General features: G+C 43.1%; 1 protein-coding gene across 1 annotated transcript in view; it reads left to right on the forward strand.

The window, feature by feature from the left end:
- LOC126092643 (medium-chain acyl-CoA ligase ACSF2, mitochondrial-like) overlaps positions 1-24,597 on the forward strand; it is a 270,564-nt gene that overhangs the window by 134,696 nt on the left and 111,271 nt on the right. The window contains exon 6 of the mRNA XM_049908366.1: positions 24,405-24,500. Coding sequence (XP_049764323.1) covers positions 24,405-24,500 — 96 coding nt within the window. The remainder of the gene's footprint in view (positions 1-24,404; positions 24,501-24,597) is intronic.

Genomic DNA, 24,597 nt, shown 5'->3' on the forward strand with positions numbered 1-24,597 from the left:
TATATATAAAAGAAACCGTTGCAGTGAAATACTCTCTACGATTAAAAGTTTTCTACAGCGTCGTGGCGCAGCGGTAAGCGCTCGGGTTCGTAATCCGAAGGTCGCCGGATCGAATCTCGCGCCATGCAACATATTTTTTATTATTAGTTTTTTGTAATTCAAATATATATATATATATATATATAAAAGAAACCGTTGCAGTGAAATACTCTCTACGATTAAAAGTTTTCTACAGCGTCGTGGCGCAGCGGTAAGCGCTCGGATTCGTAATCCGAAGGTCGCCGGATCGAATCTCGCGCCATGCAACATTTTTTTTATTATTAGTTTTTTGTAATTCAAATATATATATATATATATATATATATATATATATAAAAGAAACCGTTGCAGTGAAATACTCTCTACGATTAAAAGTTTTCTACAGCGTCGTGGCGCAGCGGTAAGCGCTCGGGTTCGTAATCCGAAGGTCGCCGGATCGAATCTCGCGCCATGCAACATTTTTTTTATTATTAGTTTTTTGTAATTCAAATATATATATATATATATATAAAAGAAACCGTTGCGGTGAAATACTCTCTACGATTAAAAGTTTTCTACAGCGTCGTGGCGCAGCGGTAAGCGCTAGGGTTCGTAATCCGAAGGTCGCCGGATCGAATCTCGCGCCATGCAACATATTTTTTATTATTAGTTTTTTGTAATTCAAATATATATATATATATATAAAAGAAACCGTTGCGGTGAAATACTCTCTACGATTAAAAGTTTTCTACAGCGTCGTGGCGCAGCGGTAAGCGCTCGGGTTCGTAATCCGAAGGTCGCCGGATCGAATCTCGCGCCATGCAACATTTTTTTTATTATTAGTTTTTTGTAATTCGATGATGATGTTTGGTTTGTGGGGCGCTCAACTGCGTGGTTATCAGCGCCCGTACAATTTCCCAACCTTTGCTCAGTCCAATTTCGCCACTTTCCTGGATGATGAGGAAATGATGAGGACAACACAAACACCCAGTCATCTCGAGGCAGGTGAAAATCCCTGACCCCGCCGGGAATCGAACCCGGGACCCCGTGCTCGGGAAGCGAGAACGCTACCGCGAGACCACGAGCGGCGGACGTTTTGTAATTCAAATATATATATATATATATATATATATATATATATAAAAGAAACCGTTGCGGTGAAATACTCTCTACGATTAAAAGTTTTCTACAGCGTCGTGGCGCAGCGGTAAGCGCTCGGGTTCGTAATCCGAAGGTCGCCGGATCGAATCTCGCGCCATGCAACATTTTTTTTTTATTAGTTTTTTGTAATTCAAATATATATATATATATATAAAAGAAACCGTTGCAGTGAAATACTCTCTACGATTAAAAGTTTTCTACAGCGTCGTGGCGCAGCGGTAAGCGCTCGGGTTCGTAATCCGAAGGTCGCCGGATCGAATCTCGCGCCATGCAACATTTTTTTTTTATTATTAGTTTTTTTGTAATTCAAATATATATATATATATATAAAAAAGAAAGAAACCGTTGCGGTGAAATACTCTCTACGATTAAAAGTTTTCTACAGCGTCGTGGCGCAGCGGTAAGCGCTCGGGTTCGTAATCCGAAGGTCGCCGGATCGAATCTCGCGCCATGCAACATTTTTTTTATTATTAGTTTTTTGTAATTCAAATATATATATATATATATATAAAAGAAACCGTTGCAGTGAAATACTCTCTACGATTAAAAGTTTTCTACAGCGTCGTGGCGCAGCGGTAAGCGCTCGGGTTCGTAATCCGAAGGTCGCTGGATCGAATCTCGCGCCATGCAACATTTTTTTTATTATTAGTTTTTTGTAATTCAAATATATATATATATATATATAAAAGAAACCGTTGCAGTGAAATACTCTGTACGATTAAAAGTTTTCTACAGCGTCGTGGCGCAGCGGTAAGCGCTCGGGTTCGTAATCCGAAGGTCGCTGGATCGAATCTCGCGCCATGCAACATTTTTTTTATTATTAGTTTTTTGTAATTCAAATATATATATATATATATATATAAAAGAAACCGTTGCAGTGAAGTACTCTCTACGATTAAAAGTTTTCTACAGCGTCGTGGCGCAGCGGTAAGCACTCGGGTTCGTAATCCAAAGGTCGCCGGATCGAATCTCGCGCCATGCAACATTTTTTTTATTATTAGTTTTTTGTAATTCAAATATATATATATATATATAAAAGAAACCGTTGCAGTGAAATACTCTGTACGATTAAAAGTTTTCTACAGCGTCGTGGCGCAGCGGGAAGCGCTCGGGTTCGTAATCCGAAGGTCGCCGGATCGAATCTCGCGCCATGCAACATTTTTTTTATTATTAGTTTTTTGTAATTCAAATATATATATATATATATATAAAAGAAACCGTTGCAGTGAAATACTCTGTACGATTAAAAGTTTTCTACAGCGTCGTGGCGCAGCGGTAAGCGCTCGGGTTCGTAATCCGAAGGTCGCTGGATCGAATCTCGCGCCATGCAACATTTTTTTTATTATTAGTTTTTTGTAATTCAAATATATATATATATATAAAAGAAACCGTTGCAGTGAAATACTCTCTACGATTAAAAGTTTTCTACAGCGTCGTGGCGCAGCGGTAAGCACTCGGGTTCGTAATCCAAAGGTCGCCGGATCGAATCTCGCGCCATGCAACATTTTTTTTATTATTAGTTTTTTGTAATTCAAATATATATATATATATATATATAAAAGAAACCGTTGCAGTGAAATACTCTCTACGATTAAAAGTTTTCTACAGCGTCGTGGCGCAGCGGTAAGCTCTCGGGTTCGTAATCCGAAGGTCGCCGGATCGAATCTCGCGCCATGCAACATTTTTTTTATTATTAGTTTTTTGTAATTCAAATATATATATATATATATAAAAGAAACCGTTGCAGTGAAATACTCTCTACGATTAAAAGTTTTCTACAGCGTCGTGGCGCAGCGGTAAGCGCTCGGGTTCGTAATCCGAAGGTCGCCGGATCGAATCTCGCGCCATGCAACATGTTTTTTATTATTAGTTTTTTGTAATTCAAATATATATATATATATATAAAAGAAACCGTTGCAGTGAAATACTCTCTACGATTAAAAGTTTTCTACAGCGTCGTGGCGCAGCGGTAAGCGCTCGGGTTCGTAATCCGAAGGTCGCCGGATCGAATCTCGCGCCATGCAACATGTTTTTTATTATTAGTTTTTTGTAATTCAAATATATATATATATAAAAGAAACCGTTGCAGTGAAATACTCTCTACGATTAAAAGTTTTCTACAGCGTCGTGGCGCAGCGGTAAGCGCTCGGGTTCGTAATCCGAAGGTCGCCGGATCCAATCTCGCGCCATGCAACATTTTTTTTATTATTAGTTTTTTGTAATTCAAATATATATATATATATATAAAAGAAACTGTTGCGGTGAAATACTCTCTACGATTAAAAGTTTTCTACAGCGTCGTGGCGCAGCGGTAAGCGCTCGGGTTCGTAATCCGAAGGTCGCCGGATCGAATCTCGCGCCATGCAACATGTTTTTTATTATTAGTTTTTTGTAATTCAAATATATATATATATATATATATATATATATATATATATATATATATAAAAGAAACTGTTGCAGTGAAATACTCTCTACGATTAAAAGTTTTCTACAGCGTCGTGGCGCAGCGGTAAGCGCTCGGGTTCGTAATCCGAAGGTCGCCGGATCGAATCTCGCGCCATGCAACATTTTTTTTATTATTAGTTTTTTGTAATTCAAATATATATATATATATAAAAGAAACCGTTGCAGTGAAATACTCTCTACGATTAAAAGTTTTCTACAGCGTCGTGGCGCAGCGGTAAGCGCTAGGGTTCGTAATCCGAAGGTCGCCGGATCCAATCTCGCGCCATGCAACATTTTTTTTATTATTAGTTTTTTGTAATTCAAATATATATATATATATAAAAGAAACTGTTGCGGTGAAATACTCTCTACGATTAAAAGTTTTCTACAGCGTCGTGGCGCAGCGGTAAGCGCTCGGGTTCGTAATCCGAAGGTCGCCGGATCGAATCTCGCGCCATGCAACATGTTTTTTATTATTAGTTTTTTGTAATTCAAATATATATATATATATAAAAGAAACCGTTGCAGATAAATACTCTCTACGATTAAAAGTTTTCTACAGCGTCGTGGCGCAGCGGTAAGCGCTCGGGTTCGTAATCCGAAGGTCGCCGGATCGAATCTCGCGCCATGCAACATTTTTTTTATTATTAGTTTTTTGTAATTCAAATATATATATATATAAAAGAAACCGTTGCGGTGAAATACTCTCTACGATTAAAAGTTTTCTACAGCGTCGTGGCGCAGCGGTAAGCGCTCGGGTTCGTAATCCGAAGGTCGCCGGATCGAATCTCGCGCCATGCAACATTTTTTTTATTATTAGTTTTTTGTAATTCAAATATATATATATATAAAAGAAACCGTTGCGGTGAAATACTCTCTACGATTAAAAGTTTTCTACAGCGTCGTGGCGCAGCGGTAAGCGCTCGGGTTCGTAATCCGAAGGTCGCCGGATCGAATCTCGCGCCATGCAACATGTTTTTTATTATTAGTTTTTTGTAATTCAAATATATATATATATATAAAAGAAACCGTTGCAGTGAAATACTCTCTACGATTAAAAGTTTTCTACAGCGTCGTGGCGCAGCGGTAAGCGCTCGGGTTCGTAATCCGAAGGTCGCCGGATCGAATCTCGCGCCATGCAACATGTTTTTTATTATTAGTTTTTTGTAATTCAAATATATATATATATATAAAAGAAACCGTTGCAGTGAAATACTCTCTACGATTAAAAGTTTTCTACGGCGTCGTGGCGCAGCGGTAAGCGGTCGGGTTCGTAATCCGAAGGCCGCCGGATCGAATCTCGCGCCATGCAACATGTTTTTTATTATTAGTTTTTTGTAATTCAAATATATATATATATATATAAAAGAAACCGTTGCAGTGAAATACTCTCTACGATTAAAAGTTTTCTACAGCGTCGTGGCGCAGCGGTAAGCGCTCGGGTTCGTAATCCGAAGGTCGCCGGATCGAATCTCGCGCCATGCAACATATTTTTTATTATTAGTTTTTTGTAATTCAAATATATATATATATATATAAAAGAAACCGTTGCAGTGAAATACTCTCTACGATTAAAAGTTCTCTACAGCGTCGTGGCGCAGCGGTAAGCGCTCGGGTTCGTAATCCGAAGGTCGCCGGATCGAATCTCGCGCCATGCAACATTTTTTTTATTATTAGTTTTTTGTAATTCAAATATATATATATATAAAAGAAACCGTTGCGGTGAAATACTCTCTACGATTAAAAGTTTTCTACAGCGTCGTGGCGCAGCGGTAAGCGCTCGGGTTCGTAATCCGAAGGTCGCCGGATCGAATCTCGCGCCATGCAACATGTTTTTTATTATTAGTTTTTTGTAATTCAAATATATATATATATATAAAAGAAACCGTTGCAGTGAAATACTCTCTACGATTAAAAGTTTTCTACAGCGTCGTGGCGCAGCGGTAAGCGCTCGGGTTCGTAATCCGAAGGTCGCCGGATCGAATCTCGCGCCATGCAACATTTTTTTTATTATTAGTTTTTTGTAATTCAAATATATATATATATAAAAGAAACCGTTGCGGTGAAATACTCTCTACGATTAAAAGTTTTCTACAGCGTCGTGGCGCAGCGGTAAGCGCTCGGGTTCGTAATCCGAAGGTCGCCGGATCGAATCTCGCGCCATGCAACATGTTTTTTATTATTAGTTTTTTGTAATTCAAATATATATATATATATATAAAAGAAACCGTTGCAGTGAAATACTCTCTACGATTAAAAGTTTTCTACAGCGTCGTGGCGCAGCGGTAAGCGCTCGGGTTCGTAATCCGAAGGTCGCCGGATCGAATCTCGCGCCATGCAACATTTTTTTTATTATTAGTTTTTTGTAATTCAAATATATATATATATAAACTATTAATGAATTGCTTATGCATGTTGGTGAAGGCGGATCGCTCTGCAGTTGTACCGCTTCCATTTTTGCGTTTGTTTAACAGGGTGGACCAAAGCTCTCACGTCCGCACTGAGTTTCGACGATGTTATAAGTTGCGCTAGGGACCGCATCTACCTTCTTTCGAAGTTAGCAGGCAACTACGCTGTTATGCGGCGGCTCGTTTCGGCCCATTCAACGTCTGTCCTTCAAGTGTAACGAGCGAGTAACGGAGTTTATATTTCATAGCTGCCACAGCAAATTTGTGTTCGTGGGGTTTCTATTGTAATTCGAACGTTTGACTTACGCTATACGTATTCGTTTCGGAATATCGTTTCTACGTCTTTCGTTAACTATACGTGGTTAACATTATGAAGACAATTAATAACATTTGTGAAATACAACTTTGTTTGCGGAAAACATAATGATGTTCGAAGTCGCCAGTTTTTCCACGACAAACGACTTTCAACAACTTATTATATGATAATTGTTGCAACTGATTACCGGGAATTATATATATATATATATATATATATATATATATATATATATATATATTTGTTGTTGTTGTAGTCTTCAGTCCTGAGACTGGTTTGATGCAGCTCTCCATGCTACTCTATCCTGTGCAAGCTTCTTCAACTCCCAGTATCTACTGCAACCTACATTCTTCTGAATCTGCTTAATGTATTCATCTCTTGGTCTCCCTCTACGATTTTTACCCTCCACACTGCCCTCCAGTGCTAAATTTGTGATCCCTTGATGCCTCAAAACATGTCCTACCAACTGATCCCGTCTTCTAGTCAAGTTGTGCCACAAACTTCTCTTCTCCCCAATCCTATTCAATACCTCCTCATTAGTTATGTGATCTACCCACCTTATCTTCAGCATTCTTCTGTAGCACCACATTTCGAATGCTTCTATTCTCTTCTTGTCCAAACTAGTTATCGTCCATGTTTCACTTCCATACATGGCTACACTCCACACAAATACTTTCAGAAACGACTTCCTGACACTTAAATCTATACTCGATGTTAACAAATTCCTCTTCTTGAGAAACGCTTTCCTTGCCATTGCCAGTCTACATTTTATATCCTCTCTACTTCGACCATCATCGGTTATTTTACTCCCTAAATAGCAAAACTCCTTTACTACTTTCAGTTTCTCATTTCCTAATCTAATTCCCTCAGCATCACCCGACTTAATTTGACTACATTCCATTATCCTCGTTTTGCTTTTGTTGATGTTCATCTTATATCCTCCTTTCAAGACACTGTCCATTCCGTTCAACTGCTCTTCCAAGTCCTTTGCTGTCTCTGACAGAATTACAATGTCATCGTCGAACCTCAAAGTTTTTACTTCTTCTCCATGAATTTTAATACCTACTCCGAATTTTTCTTTTGTTTCCTTTACTGCTTGCTCAATATACAGATTGAATAACATCGGGGAGAGGCTACAAACCTGTCTTACTCCTTTCCCAACCACTGCTTCCCTTTCATGCCCCTCGACTCTTATAACTGCCATCTGGTTTCTGTACAAACTGTAAATAGCCTTTCGCTCCCTGTATTTTACCCCTGCCACCTTCAGAATTTGAAAGAGAGTATTCCAGTTAACATTGTCAAAAGCTTTCTCTAAGTCTACAAATGCTAGAAACATAGGTTTGCCTTTTCTTAATCTTTCTTCTAAGATAAGTCGTAAGGTCAGTATTGCCTCACGTGTTCCAACATTTCTACGGAATCCAAACTGATCTTCCCCGAGGTCGGCTTCTACCAGTTTTTCCATTCGTCTGTAAAGAATTCGCGTTAGTATTTTGCAGCTGTGACTTATTAAACTGATAGTTCGGTAATTTTCACATCTGTCAACACCTGATTTCTTTGGGATTGGAATTATTATATTCTTCTTGAAGTCTGAGGGTATTTCGCCTGTCTCATACATCGTGCTCACCAGATGGTAGAGTTTTGTCATGACTGGCTCTCCCGAGGCCATCAGTAGTTCAAATGGAATGTTGTCTACTCCCGGGGCCTTGTTTCGACTCAGGTCTTTCAGTGCTCTGTCAAACTCTTCATGCAGTATCTTATCTCCCATTTCGTCTTCATCTACATCCTGTTCCATTTCCATAATATTGTCCTCAAGTACATCGCCCTTGTATAAACCCTCTATATACTCCTTCCACCTTTCTGCCTTCCCTTCTTTGCTTAGAACTGGGTTGCCATCTGAGCTCTTGATATTCATACAAGTGGTTCTCTTCTCTCCAAAGGTCTCTTTAATTTTCCTGTAGGCAGTACCTATCTTACCCCTAGTGAGACAAGCCTCTACATCCTTACATTTGTCCTCTAGCCATCCCTGCTTAGCCATTTTGCACTTCCTGTCGATCTCATTTTTGAGACATATATATATATATATATATATATATATATATATATATATATATATGTGTGTGTGTGTGTGTGTGTGTGTGTGTGTGTGTGTGTGTGTGTATACACACATTTGAACTACAAAAAACAAATACTAAAAAAAAAAAATTAAAAAAAAAACTTGCATCACGCGAGATTCGATCCGGCGCCTTTCGGATTACGAACCCGAGCGTTTACCGCTGCGCCACGACGCTGTAGAAAACTTTTAATCGTAGAGAGTATTTCACCGCAACGGTTTCTTTTAACTGTCGATTTTATCGACAACGGCTGAGAAGTGCATCTTGGTGCTTTGCCACATTACAACTCTGGCTATGAGCTTTTATTATGCGCAGTATGAATTGAATCTGAATTTCACAATTGGCGGCCTCCCCTTGTGAGTGTGACACTGTTCACTGAGGCACTCCAAGTGAGAGAGCAGACTTACGCGGAGCTGGACCGAGGCTGGAGTCGACGGACGCGGATTCGGCGCCCAGATCGTCTGACAGAACTCTGCCAAAATGCGGAATCTAGGGGTTTTAAAGAGTCGCGTGGGGGCACTGCTTTTCCCCACTTAAAGCCACCTAGCCAATCCCGTAGGTCTCTTGCAGGCGCCTACCGATCAAAGCTTAGTTAGGTCCCCTCTACTGCTCCTAAGGCGGGAACGTTAATGCAGTTGCACTAAGTCCGTATTTGGTATCAACATTGTTCAGCTGAAAGCTAAACGTAACTTCTCTGCCAAATAAAGCTTGCATCATTATTGTTGTACGTCATTTAGCTCCGCCCATCGGGCTCCCCAGAGTAGGGACTGCTGGGTCAACAGTTTTTGGCGTTTTCGCTCTCTTCCTAATCCTTGTGAGCCTACTGACGTTGCTGTTCTCAGGGCTGGTATCAAGCTGGCTTTATACGCTAGTACGTGCCTGTTGGTTACAAAGTTCTACGGTGACAACCTACTACAGCGTCTAGACGACATATGAAGTTACATGTTAATTTCTTGAGGAGTAACTAACCTCCTGGGACCGCGTCTGGGGGCGTCTGCATTTTCACAGGGCTCTTACCTTTCGGTTTACTTCATGTAACGATATCTCTCCTAGTTTCGCCTGCCATCAGCATCGTCTCTGCTTCCGCGCCTTGGAACGGCTGTCCTCCTTTCTCACAGCTTCAAGATGACACTACAGTAGCAAGGAATAATCAGTATATTACAGTCTTGCTGAACAGTGTTTCCAACTTCTAGCCCAGTATAAGTTTAAAGAGTGAAACACACCAGGCGTTTGGTGATTGTTTTGGCAGCCATATCGTGAGATTCTGTTGGGCACATGTGTACTGCACAAGGCCTCATTAATACTAAAGATTATGCGACCAGTTTGATCTGGGCTATCCCATGGTACAATGTGCCCCATTGGTGAGGCTCCGTTCCCAGACGACAGGGCCACTTTTCACACAGCTCGCATCGTCCAGGACTGGTTTCGTGTACACCAGGACGAGTTGTAGCATCTCCCTTGGTCACCGCAGTCACCAGATCTCTATATTATTGAGCTTTTGCGGTCTACTTTGGAGAGAAGGATGCGTGACCGCTGTCTACCTCCATGATAGTTATCTGAACTTGCCACTGTTTTGCAGGAAGAATGGTACATGCGAGACGACTGCAAGCTGTTTTGAATGTTAACGGTTTTCGTAAAGTGTTGAATTTTTGGCGTTTCCATATTTTACACATCTCCTGCATTACAGATACCGCACTTGGTCAGATGTGGCAGGTATCGGGAATTGGATCGGTTGAAGCCTTACTTGGCAGTGATGTGGTCGCGGAGTGCACATCGAGTTTTACGAGACAATCGAATAAGCAGCTCCAGAATTTTGGAATGCACAAGTCTCACAGGCACCTTACATCTGTATAAATGAGCTAGCGTAATGTTAGCGTACTGTCAACTATCTACTTAAGGAAGCATGTCGCATGATAAAGGTAATTTGTGTTACAGTATACAGGCATTCACGTGTTGCGTGGAGGTGCTTCTTGCAGTGGAGTTCATTTTAGCATTTATTGAACGAAGTTTAAATTCCCAGTATGCTCCAGCTAACTGTAATATGGAAATTCTGAAGCCGTGAAGGCCGAATGTCCGTCCTCTGGAAGTCTATCGACTCCTGAAAGTGGGAAGCTCTCACCTGAGCAACTTGAGTTCAGTACTTGACGAGCACCAAAAAGAGTCTTCATTGTTTGCAATGAGCATGATAAAGGCGGCAGCGGTGGTGAGATTTGTTGGTCTGGCGTACCGCTGTAGCCATGGTGATTCTTGACAGACGCCTTCTACGATGCCACTGAAGCTGTTACTACCCTGGGGATATTTCTGTCACATCCTTGCCGCTCAGGTCATATTAGATAGTACTGCAGTTCTTTACGGGATATAGTTTCCGCTTTTAAATTAGTATGAAAATGAAATGATCGCATGGAATTGTTGGGGCCGCCAAGTGAAAGTCTTATTGCAGTCGGCGCCGGATTGGGCGACTTGCGGCCGACGATGAGGATGAAATGATGACGAGGACAACACAACACCCAGTCCCCGAGCGGAGAAAATCTCCAACCCGGCCGAGGATCGAACACGGGCCCAGTGTACGGGAGGCAAGCACGTTACCACCCAGCTAAGCAGGCGGCCATTTGATCAGTGACGGCTTATTTCTCTGGATACTTACGTACTACCCGAATATGGCAGCATATTTGACTTACTGGAATTGCACGTCGTTACAGCTCCTTTTCCGTCGTGGTCCTCTTGGACGGAAAGGAAAAGTGCATAAAGGATCACTGTAGCCTGCTGTGTTGAATGTGTCGACACTCCCAGTATACGAGCTATTGGAATGTCGAGCTGTAGTTAAGTTGGCGATTAAGTTGATCCCTGACAGCAACAGCGGCCTGGGCGCGGCTACGTCAGACAATAATGAGCGATTTTGTAAACGTCTCTATGGCAATGTCTCAACGTTGTCATAACTCTGTAGACAGCTATTTTTTTCGCTTGCAGCCGTTAAGTGCTGCGCTGTTGAAAGCTGGCAACACTGCTGCAAGCTGCAGCGATCTTGTTATGCCGTCTCAACTAACGAGCGGTGACTGGGTTCGCGTCTTCCTAGTAAACAGAACACGTGGTTCTTAATGGGATCAAATAAAGAGATGTAAAAGTGATTTTGGGAGTACCCGTAGGAAGTGTCATGGGGACATTACAGTTTATTGTATACACTGTCTGATCAAAAACATTTGGACGTGCATGGAGATTAATATGGAGTGTGTCCACCCTTCACCCTTATGACGACTTGAACTCTACTAGGGACGCTTTCAGTGAGGTGTCTGAATATCTGCAGAGGAATGGGAGTTCATTCTTCCTCAAGAGCCGAAACCACTGAAGATAGTGATGTTGGACACTGGGATCTGGAGCAAAGTCGACTTTCCAAGTCACGCCAGAGATGTTCACTTGTGTTCAGGTCGTGTCTCCAGACAGGCGACTCTATTTTAGGAATGTTATTGATCACAAATCATTGCCTCAGAAATACTGCTTTATAACAGGTTCCATTGTCTTGCTGAAACCATCATCGTCTCCGAAGAGTTCCTCTGCTGGACGCAGAACACAGTGCTATACAGTGCGTTCATATCCTACTGAATGTAGCCTTTTCTTAACCTCAAAAAAGAGACCAAACTGTAATGCAAATGCCGGGATGGTTCCTTTCAAAGGGCACGGCCGACTTCCTTCCCTGTCCTTCCCTAATCCGATGAGACCGATGACCTCGCTGTCTGGTCTCCTTCCCCAAAACAACCAACCAACCAACCAAACTCTAATCACTGAAAAATCACCCTCATACTGTAACACAACCTCCTGTTGGCACTACATCAGGTCTCCACAGGCTGTAGGGTGGTTCACCAAACCGCTGACTTCCAGTCATCCAGTGTCACGTGGCGCCATTCTTTACTCCACCTCAAGCCTAGCTTAGCCTTGGCTACATAAATGTCTGTCTTATGAGTAGCTATTCGAACAATGTATCCCATTGTTTTTAACTCCCTACCTACTGTCATTGCGCTAGCTGGGCAGTTGCCAGCACTTTGGGACTCATGAGCGATTCCTTCTGCTGATTTCATCCGATTTTGTACATCTACCCTCCGCAATGCTCGACGGACCCTGTCCGTCAGTAAACGGGGTTTGCCTGGTTTTGGTTTATTGAGACGTTACTTTCTGTCCTTGAGCTGGTCTTTTTATAGCGATTTTATTTTGCAATGAGACGTTCCGGAGTTCGGCAGCGGTCGTGAAATCTGCCTCCTGAACTTACGAACTCATAAAAAAAAAGGAAAACTCTCCCAGCGAGTTCACGCCTTCAAAGAAAAAAAAGTTTATAAAATTTTCAATAATAATGGGTCACCTGTTCAGAGTCATGAAGTTGATCGCAGTAAGTTAAATGGATCACTTTTAATTAATCTATTTTATTTCGTCCATGTAGAACATACAGTATAATCTGAGGTCAATGACAGTCATAAGAAACGGAATTTGTTATAAGATTTCTATAATAAGAAAAAGCCAGCTTGAAACTAAAAACCACGAAATACTTAAAGAATGATGACATTGGTGTGCTACACCGTTAAGCTAATTACAACAAAGACTCTTCACAGAGAAGATCGATTTATCAAAGGAGACAGTTGATCGCGATTATTTGAAAAACAAGCAAATTGTTATAGATAATACCGCAATTGTTTGTGAACAGTTGAAACTAATAACAAGGAATACTGCTAGTGGAATTGCAGTTGGTGTTCCAGCAGGTCTGAGCAGTTCACAAATGCAATGAAAGGAAATTGTAGAATGCAGTACTAAATCCAACTCTAAATTCATACAAATGCAACACAAGGACAAGCAGGTTGCGAGTTAATCAGAGGTAAAAGGACTCAGCTGCTGCGGAACTGCGACACTTTCTCAACCAGCCGGACGGACCTCGCGGTCCCACACTTCGCCCTGCGCCCTCGTTGCTGCCACACTGTCCACACTCTCGCAACGTATCAAGACTACCAGCATGACAACCCAGGAGTTTTGTCTTTCCAGTACAAATCACAGGGGAGAAATTGCTAAAATTCTCGAATAGCAACCATTGTGTTTTCATTAGTTGTCTGAAGGCTGGCACACCGATTGCTATCGCTCGTCCGATAAACCAAAAAAAAAATTAGGGTTTGGCAGCTGCTGGAGCTCCCGGAATACCAAAAGTTCTCACGCTGTGGAAGCCACATACTTCAGTGCCCTCCACGGAGAGCAGATTCATCAGGCTTATGAACACATGTGACTCAGAGGGCCATAGACACGGGTTCACAGGTAGATGCCGTGTTTCTTGACTTCCGCAAGGCGTTTGATACAGTTCCCCACAGTCGTTTAATAAAACAAAGTAAGAGCATATGGACTATCAGACCAATTGTGTGATTGGATTGAAGAGTTCCTAGATAACAGGACGCAGCATGTTATTCTCAATGGAGAGAAGTCTTCCGAAGTAAGAGTGATTTCAGGTGTGCCGCAGGGGAGTGTCATAGGACCGTTGCTATTCACAATATACATAAATGACCTGGTGGATGACATCGGAAGTTCACTGAGGCTTTTTGCAGATGATGCTGTGGTGTATCGAGAGGTTGTAACAATCGAAAGTTGTACTGAAATGCAGGAGGATCTGCAGCGAATTGACGCATGGTGCAGGGAATGGCAATTGAATCTCAATGTAGACAAGTGTAATGTGCTGCGAGTACACAGAAAGATAGATCCTTTATCATTTAGCTACAAAATAGCAGGTCAGCAACTGGAAGCAGTTAATACCATACATTATCTTGGAGTACGCATTAGGAGTGATTTAAAATGGAATGATCATATGATGTTGATCGTCGGTAAAGCAGATGCCAGACTGAGATTCATTGGAAGGATCCTAAGGAAATGCAATCCGAAAACAAAGGAAGTAGGTTACAGTACGCTTGTTCGCCCACTGCTTGAATACTGCTCAGCAGTGTGGGATCCGTACCAGATAGGGTTGATAGAAGAGATAGAGAAGATCCAACGGAGAGCAGCGCGCTTCGTTACAGGATCATTCAGTAATCGCGAAAGCGTTACGGAGATGATAGATAAACTCCAGTGAAAGACTCTGCAGGAGAGACGCTCAGTAGCTCGGTACGGGCTTTTGTCAAAGTTTCGAGAACATACCTTCACCGAAGAGTCAAGCAGTATATTGCTCCCTCCTACGTATATCTCGCGAAGAGACCATGAGGATAAAATCAGAGAGATTAGAGCCCACACAGAGGCATACCGACAATCCTTCTTTCCACGAACAATACGAGACTGGAATAGAAGGGAGAACCGATAGAGGTACTGAAGGTACCCTCCGCCACACACCGTCAGGTGGCTTGCGGAGTATGGATGTAGATGTAGATGTAGATGTAGATGTAGACTCAACGGAATTGCCTAATTTCAATGTGCGCGCTCTGTCTTGCCGACAAACGAGAGTGATCCCAGGCGTCCTGTGAGTTCTTATTGTTTCGTGACTGTTGAGAAGCGTTAGGGAAAGAGCCCTGTGTTCCAAAGCGACCAACCATCCCAGGCACGATGCCGACTCGCTTGAACTGTTTCTTGGCCCTAACAGTCACTACATGTGTCCGTTCTCCCAACACAGTTAAGAAAAGACAGATATTTTCAGATGGAATAAAGATCGCGTAGCGACATGTAACAGATCAGTTCTGTTACATAGCTGTGGTTGTTCCTTCGCGTTTCCAGTTCACCATCACATCACCAACAGTCGACTTGGACAGCTTTAGATGGGTTGAAACGTCCCTCACCGATATGTTACTCTGGTGGCATGCAGTGACTAGTCCACGTTCCAAGTCACTGATCTCTCCTGACCTAGCCATTCTGTTGTTAACTGCTTCTCTACTGACAACACAAAATTCCCCGCCTCCTTTTATATTGGCGGATCCGTCTCTTGGGACACCGAGTTCTCAATACCGCATCACACAGTGTATCAACATACTTTTTATCAGATTGCGTATATGGAACGAGGCCAGTTCGTTGGTAATGTAGTCCTGATGTGGAAGGTCATGGTGCCTGTGGTAAGTGGAATACTTTGAACCTCCAAAGTTTCTGAGGGAAGACATTATAAGCACATATGCATTGCCGCAGACGTTCTGTTCATGGACGATAATGCCCGTACCCATCGTAATGAATGTGTTTCTGACAAATAAAAACAGCCACGGCTCTGGCTGGCTGTCCGGATATGCCTCCTATAGAGCAGGTCTATGGTGCGCTGAGGAGTGAAGTGGGAAATTACACCCGACCAGCCACGTCTATCAATCTCCCGGACGTCCATTCATTTCTACTCGTAAATAGTAGAGACTGTAATTAAAGGTCTGCACCCTCTCCCTTCTGATAAAAAATAAATAAATAAATTAATTAATTAAAAAAATAAAAAATAAAAATAAAAAAAAGTTCAAATGGCTCTGAGCACTACTATGGAACTTAACTGCTGAGGTCATCAGTCCCCTAGAACTTAGAACTACTTAAACCTAACTAATCTAAGGACATCACACACATCCTTGCCCGAGGCAGGATTCGAACCTGCGGCCGTAGCGGTCACGCGGCTCCAGACTGTAGCGCCTAGAACCGCTCGGCCACTCCGGCCGGCAGCACTCTTTATAAATTTTAGTTTTATACTCTTGTATTCCTGACGTCTGTGTCAAAGATTCATCTGATTCTGTAAAAATTCCGATGTCCAGTTCAGGAAATGTACTCTCATGTCTTCGTTATGCTTAACTTCAGAACACTAGCATGCTACGTCACGCATTCAAACGGTCATAATTTGTTCAAGGCCCAACTGCTGCAGCCCAGGGCCTTTCAAATATTCAACCTGGCAGGTAGTCTTGTTGTAGAATTCACCTCGCCAGGCGTTCTGATTCTGCTTCACTTTGCACTACCCCCTTGGTCTTTGATCTGCTTTCTTTACGCGACGATACCAATGCTTTGTCCTCCGAAACTTCTTGGCAGCGAGCGGACAACACCGTGATGAATCGCTGGTGTCATTCGATGACTGTGGTATCAGAATTAATTACTCACAAATCAGTATATTTGCGAAAATCCAATGGGATTTCACTGATCTGCTTAGACGATACTCCGTTTAGCGCGACTAAAACAGATAAAACATTATGACGGATAGAAAATGTGTCGTGAGTGAGCACGCCTTGAATACTTTCCTCGGATTCAAGTAATCTCTCCGAGAGCTCACCTCAAACCGTTCCATTGTTGAAGTTACGGCGTCATCTTCTGAAATAATATCCGAGAGGCAGTAAAATTTACTACGATGGGAAAGCCATAGACGTAGACGGCATTTCAGAGATGTCATTGCAAAGGGAAAACAATAGACGCCAGTGCATGGCATATAACTGAAAAAGATCCTGAAAAGTAATTTAGGAAGCATTATGAAACAACTACTTCAGTTCCTGGAATTCTTTCTATTTTCTCTCTTGCGCCACTTCTTTGTATAGTACAGCGCGAGATGTCGCAGTCATAACAGGTTCACTCACGTTCGAAGGACGATAGTTCTGATCCTTGCCCATTCATACTATTTTAGATTTTCCTTAAATTTCTTAAACCGCTTAAGACAAATGCTAGGACAGAGCCAATTTCCTTCCATTTTCCTCGCTGCTCTGAGATAGCTCTACGTCTCTGCGTAATGACCTCGTTGTCGTCAGAAAGTTGAACCGTAATCATGCCATTCAAAAAACGTATAACCACTAATTTTAGTTGCTTGCTGACTGGCAGAATGCTTTTAATAAAATTGTATCCATACGGATGTTAACGAACTCTCTATTTATTCACACTATGAGAACGACAAAGACAATCGCCAAGCAGGAAATCTTACATTTTTAAGTCCTGCTGAGGGGATCATTAGGGACGAAGTGCAAACCCAGAAAAGACAGGTACAAAGAAGGAAATCCCGAAATTATTCCATTCGATACACGAAAATCATGGAAAACCAAAATCTGGATGACTGTAAGTGGATTTGAATCCCAACTTACCTGAATATGAGTCTAGTGCCTTAAGCACTCCACCACACTGCTTGGTGAGGACTGCAGGGACAGGAACACATGTTTGTGCACTGGATGTATTTATTTAGTGATCAATAAGACAGGCATGTAAATTGTCAGCATGTTCCCACATTTTCACCGAGGTAAAGCTGATTCTTCCCAGACCACAGTGAGTGATCGCTATTATGATATATGGAACATCCTATACCAAAACTCGACACATCTGTTTCATGCTTTATGATGGCTAATTGCTGCTGATTCCGGTAGTTACGTTTTGGTTGACGCCCCTTTGATGACATTCACATAGTACCGTAGCGTTTTCATTGTGTGAACCTCTGAGGTGAAAGAAACCCCCTTAAACTCTAACAGCAATACAGAGGCTCTCCAAGTATATTGGGGGGGGGGGGGAGATACCAAGTGGGTTGAGGCATGAATGGAAAGTTGGACTGAGGAGGGAGGTGTGCTGCTAGCATAGTCCGTGCAGTTGTGCAAAGCCACTGTGGCAGGGTGGCGTAGTGGTTAGAGCATTTGTGTAGTGAGCAGGAGAGCTTTGCGGCTGCACAGAGAGTGGCCGCACGGTCTTGGACGCCTTGGCACGGTTCACACGGCTCCTCTCCCTCCCCCCCCCCCCCCGGAGGTTCGAGTCCTCCTCCTCGGGCATGGGTGTGTGTCATGTAAGTTAGATTAAGTAGTGAGTAAGCCTAGGGCTCGATGACCTCAGCAGTTTGCTCCCATAGGAACTTACCACAAATTTGCAAGGAGACCTTGGTTCGAATCCCGGCGTAGGAACAAATTTCCATCCATCGCTTCAGTCTGCACATATACAGCATAAGTGTTAAAGAATTGAAAATGTCTCTGGAATCTTACAGATTAATTTTTTATTAAAACACCTACGCCTATGTTTCAGGCAGGATCCCTCGTTTCATTCAGTGCAGACGGGCCATTCTGGTACATTTGGAGAGACTTCTCAATGCTCTTTGAGTTTAAAGGGAATACTAGGTGGGCTGAGGCCTGAATAGGAATTTGGACTGAGGCGGCAGGCATGCTAGCATAGTCCGCGCAGTTGTGCAAAGCCTCTGTCCCAGGATGCCGTAGTGGTTAGCACATCTGCCCAGCGATTAGAAGGCCCAGATTTCAATCCCGGTTTCGGTGCCAATTTTCATTCATTGCTTCAGTCTGCATATAAACATCATAGATGTTTGAGACTTGAAAAGGTCTCTGGAACAATATTGTTTCATTTATGATGTACAGGGTGATTCAAAAAGAATACCACAACTTTAAAAATGTGTATTTAATGAAAGAAACATAATATAACCTTCTGTTATACGTCATTACAAAGAGTATTTAAAAAGGTTTTTTTTCACTCAAAAACAAGTTCAGAGATGTTCAATATGGCCCCCTCCAGACACTCGAGCAATATCAACCCGATACTCCAACTCGTTCCACACTCTCTGTAGCATATCAGGCGTAACAGTTTGGATAGCTGCTGTTATTTCTCGTTTCAAATCATCAATGGTGGCTGGGAGAGGTGGCCGAAACACCGTATCCTTAACATACCCCCATAAGAAAAAATCGCAGGGGGTAAGATCAGGGCTTCTTGGAGGCCAGTGATGAAGTGCTCTGTCACGGGCTGCCTGGCGGCCGATCCATCGCTTAGGGTAGTTGACGTTCAGGTAGTTACGGTTTCATAACTAACCTTTTTCGTAGGACTCTCCATACAGTTGATTGTGGAATTTGCAGCTCTCTGCTAGCTCTGCGAGTCGATTTTCCTGGGCTGCGAACAAATGCTTGCTGGATGCGTGCTACATTTTCATCACTCGTTCTTTGCCGTCCAGAACTTTTCCCTTTGCACAAACACCCATTCTCTGTAAACTGTTTATACCAACGTTTAATACACCACCTATCAGGAGGTTGAACACCATACTTCGTTCGAAATGCACGCTGAACAACTGTCGTCGATTCACTTCTGCCGTACTCAATAACACAAAAAGCTTTCTGTTGAGCGGTCGCCATCTTAGCATCAACTGACTCTTGACGCCTAGTCAACAGCGCCTCAAGCAAACAAATGTACAACTAAATGAAACTTTATAGCTCCCTTAATTCGCCGACAGATAGTGCTTAGCTCTGCCTTTTGTCGTTGCAGAGTTTTAAATTCCTAAAGTTGTGGTATTCTTTTTGAATCACCCTGTATAATAGTAATTACAGATATACAGAGGAATCGAAATCTGTAAACATATTTTGAGAGCAGTTGATAATTTAAAATATGTACGTAAAACTCCTGGCTGAAGATCGCTAAAGTTCCTTTATTGATTTCTACTTTCTGCTCAAGTTAGACTAACGGAGAGTGTAGAAAACTGTGCAAGTATGTTCGTGACAACAAGAGCGATTCAGCTCAGCCTATTATGAAGACCTATAATGCCTGGTGGCTGATGCGCGCTGAATTAAGTAATAATTTTTATTGATCTTAAGTTGGCTCGTCAGTGAGCTGAAACTGGTAATCAATAAAGGAAGCCAGCCGGGGTGGACGAGCGGTTCTAGGCACTAAAGTCTGGAACCGCGCGACCGCTACGGTCGCAGGTTCGAATCCTGCCGCGGGCATGGATGTGTGTGATGTCCTTAGGTTAGTTGGGTTTAAGTAGTTGTAAGTTCTAGGGGACTGATGACCTCAGATGTTAAGTCCCATAGTGCTCAGAGCCATCTGAACCATTCTGAATAAAGGACCTTTAGCGATCTTGACCTAGGATTTTTATCGACGCATTTTAACATAACAGATCGCCTGTCTCCCGACTTGAAATGTCAAACAAAAAGTTGATAGTTCGTTCAAGATGGCGCTAATCGTTATAAAAATACAAGTTTGAACGGAGCATCTTCTTATTTGTGAGAAGCGCACGAATACAGAAAATCCTACATTTCCAGCGACTGAGACTGCGCCAGACCAGAGTATGTCTGAGATAAAAAAGAATTTTAGAACATGTTTTTTGCTCGAGTATCATGTCGTTTTTGGAAACTCAGAATCTACTATGTAGGAATCAACATGGATTCCGGAAACAGCGATCGTGTGAGACCCAACTCGCTCTATTTGTTCATGAGACCCAGAAAATATTAGATACAGGGTCCCAGGTAGATGCTATTTTTCTTGAGTTCCGGAAGGCGTTCGATACAGTTCCGCACTGTCGCCTGATAAACAAAGTAAGAGCCTACGGAATATCAGACCAGCTGTGTGGCTGGATTGAAGAGTTTTTAGCAAACAGAACACAGCATGTTGTTATCAACGGAGAGACGTCTACAGACGTTAAAGTAACCTCTGGCGTGCCACAGGGGAGTGTTATGGGACCATTGCTTTTCACAATATATATATAAATGACCTAGTAGATAGTGTCGGAAGTTCCATGCGGCTTTTCGCGGATGATGCTGTAGTATACAGAGAAGTTGCAGCATTAGAAAATTGTAGCGAAATGCAGGAAGATCTGCAGCGGATAGGCACTTGGTGCAGGGAGTGGCAACTGACCCTTAACATAGACAAATGTAATGTATTGCGAATACATAGAAAGAAGGATCCTTTATTGTATGATTATATGATAGTGGAACAAACACTGGTAGCAGTTACTTCTGTAAAATATCTGGGAGTATGCGTGCGGAACGATTTGAAGTGGAATGATCGTATAAAATTAATTGTTGGTAAGGCGGGTACCAGGTTGAGATTCATTGGGAGAGTCCTTAGAAAATGTAGTCCATCAACAAAGGAGGTGGCTTACAAAACACTCGTTCGACCTATACTTGAGTATTGTTCATCAGTGTGGGATCCGCACCAGATCGGGTTGACGGAGGAGATAGAGAAGATCCAACGAAGAGCGGCGCGTTTCGTCCCAGGGTTATTTGGTAAGCGTGACAGCGTTACGGAGATGTTTAGCAAACTCAAGTGGTATACTCTGCAAGAGAGGCGCTCAGCATCGCGGTGTAGCTTGCTGTCCAGGTTTCGAGAGGGTGCGTTTCTGGATGAGGTATCGAATATATTGCTTCCCCCTACATATACCTCCCGAGGAGATCACTAATGCAGAATTAGAGAGATTCGAGCGCGCGCGGAGGCTTTCCGGCAGTCGTTCTTCACGCGAACCATACGCGACTGGAACAGGAAAGGGAGGTAATGACAGTGGCACGTAAAGTGCCCTCCGCCACACACCGTAGGGTGGCTTGCGGAGTATAAATGTAGATGTAGATCTAGAAGTGGTCAGTTTCTATGGCCCAGCAGTTCAGTTCCAACCGCTCCCCTGCCCAGTAGGTTGTCACCGGCGTTGTTTTTTGAGGCCTTAGGTATACTGGCATGTGGATCCAGTTGGTCTCTAAAAGGACCGCGTGCCCTCACTTCAACCCCATTCTGTGCGAACTACTTAGGTCTGCCGAGTCAAAGCCGTTCGCTACCGCGACTCCCTGCAGGCGCTAACGGCCGCGCAGCAGTAGAGTTCAACTGCTCGTCTGGGCAAGTTTAATACTCGTAATACGATGCATGCATGGATGCATTCCCGAAGGAATATTGCATCGTACTTCAGAACAACACAGATACTACAATATCGTGTTTATCTGCTGACGCCTGGCATGCGACGTTCAATTAAAATTGTTGCCCTGTACGGAAAAACACATAATGAATGCACAAATGCAAGTTGTAGACACCTGCGTGACGACATATGGGAGTTTGTGTCTGGCCTTGAGACGTACTCGAATAGCCTAATGTTAAGGCGACCGCTCGCGATACGCGGGGGTTCCGTGTTCGAATCGCGGTCCGGCTCAAAATTTTCACTGTCGTCATTCCGTTGTACAGCTGCTGGTTGTCCATACTTGCAACTGCATTTCATGTAGAGTTTAGTAATATCGCTCGGTTCCTATCGCCATTTCGGTCGCCTGTCGATCGCGAATATTTTGCGAAACAACAGCAGAGTAGCAGCGCCAGCCATGTGGTGAGACTCTTCAAAATTTCACGCCCACTCCACCACTCAGTGCCGTTAATCTGATTCTCATAATGCAGCACTCTCTCTCTCTCTGACGTGTTCTCAGTTACGTGAGAGTGTAACCTAATTCATTACTCATTCTGTACGTCATTTTTGTGATTGCGAAAATGTCAGTGAAAGCTGCATTCACTTAAACAGTATTTTGTTCAGCTCTAATTTCAGAACACATTTTTGTATTATATTTTCTATACCCTTTCATTAATAACGCTGCAATCCCCACCAACTTTCCCCAGTGTCATAATATATCTGATAACCCCTGCAAGTTGGAAGTTCACGATCTGATACTGGAGCTGAAATAAGCCTTAATCCGGGCGAACAATTAATATTTAACTCGTCGTCAAACTGAGGTGGGTTTCCTTTATTTACGCCGCCTGGGATTGCGAAAACTATGCCAGACAGTTCAGTTGTGTTGGCGCAAATTACATGCCTCATATGACGAGAATGCAAAAAATGCCTAGATTTATACGCTACTGGCCGTTAAAATTGCTACACCAAGAAGATGACGTGCTACAGACGCGAAATTTAGCCTACAGGAGGAAGATGCTGTAATATGCAAATGATTAGATTTTCAGAGCATTCACACAACGTTGGCGCCGGTGGCGACACCTACAACGTGCGGACATGAGGAAAGTTTCCAACCGATTCCTCATGCACAAGCAGCAGTTGACCGGCGTTGCCTGGTGAAACGTTGTTGTGATGCCTCGTGTAAGGAGGAGAAATGCGTACACTCACGTTTCCGACGTTGATGAAGGTCGAATTGTAGCCTATCGCGATTGCGGTTTATCGTCAAGCGACATTGCTGCTCGCGTTGGTCGAGATCCAATGACTGTTAGCAGAATATGAAATCGGTGGGTTCAGGAGGGTAATATGGAACGCCGTGCTGGATCCCAACGGCCTCGTATCACTAACAGTCGAGATGACAGACATCTTATCCGCATGGCTGTAACGGATCGTGCAGCCACGTCTCGATCCCTGAGTCAATAGATGGGACGTTTGCAAGACAACAACCATCTGCACGAACAGTTCAACGACGTTGGCAGCAGCATGGACTATCAGCTCGGAGACCATGGCTGCGCTTACCCTTGACGCTGCATCACAGACAGGAGCGCCTCCGATGGTGTACTCAACGACGAATCTGGGTGCACGAATGGCATAACGTCGTTTTTTCGGATGAATCCAGGTTCTGCTTACAGCATCATGATGGTCGAATCCGTGTTTAGCGACATCACGGTGAACGCACATTGGAAGCTTGTATTCGTCATCGCCATAGTGGCGTATCACCCGGCGTGATGGTAGGGGGTGCCATTGGCTACACGTCTGGGTCACCTCTTGTTCGCATTGACGGCACTTTGAACAGTGGACGTTACATTTCAGACGTGTTACGACCCGTGGCTCTACCCTTCATTCGATCCCTGCGAAACCCTACATTTCAGCAGGACAATGCACGACCGCGCGTTGCAGGTCCTGTACCGGCCTTTCTGGATACAGAAAATGTTCGACTGCTGCCCTGGCCAGCACATTCTCCAGATCTCTCACCAATTGAAAACGTCTGGTCAATGGTGGCCGAGCAACTGGCTCGTCACGAAACGCCAGTCACTAGTCTTGGTGAACTGTGGTATCGTGTTGAAGCTGCATTGGCAGCTGTACCTGTACACGCCATCCAAGCTCTATTTGACTCAATGCCCAGGCGTATCAAGACCGTTATTACGGCCAGAGGTGGTTGTTCTGGATACTGATTTCTCAGGATCTATGCAACCAAACTGCGTGAAAATGTAATCACATGTCAGTTCTATTATAATATATTTGTCCAATGAATACCCGTTTATCATCTGCATTTCTTCCTGGTGTAGCAATTTTAATGCTATTTCTTATTTGTCATATGCCCATCAAATTCATTCAACGGGAAATTATATTTACAGGGAACGACGGCGAAACCAAAAGCAGCCATCTTGACTCACCACAATATAATCAACAATTCTTACTTCGTTGGAAAACGCATGCAGTTCGACGAAAAGGTATTTATTTACTCATCCACCTTTGTTGAAATATAATTAGCTGGATGTAAGGTACTGAACGCGGAGGTAAGGCAACTAATGAAATGGCTTTATCATG

Source organism: Schistocerca cancellata, chromosome 7 (assembly GCF_023864275.1).
Source record: "Schistocerca cancellata isolate TAMUIC-IGC-003103 chromosome 7, iqSchCanc2.1, whole genome shotgun sequence".
In the NCBI taxonomy this organism is placed as follows: Eukaryota; Metazoa; Arthropoda; class Insecta; order Orthoptera; family Acrididae; genus Schistocerca; species Schistocerca cancellata.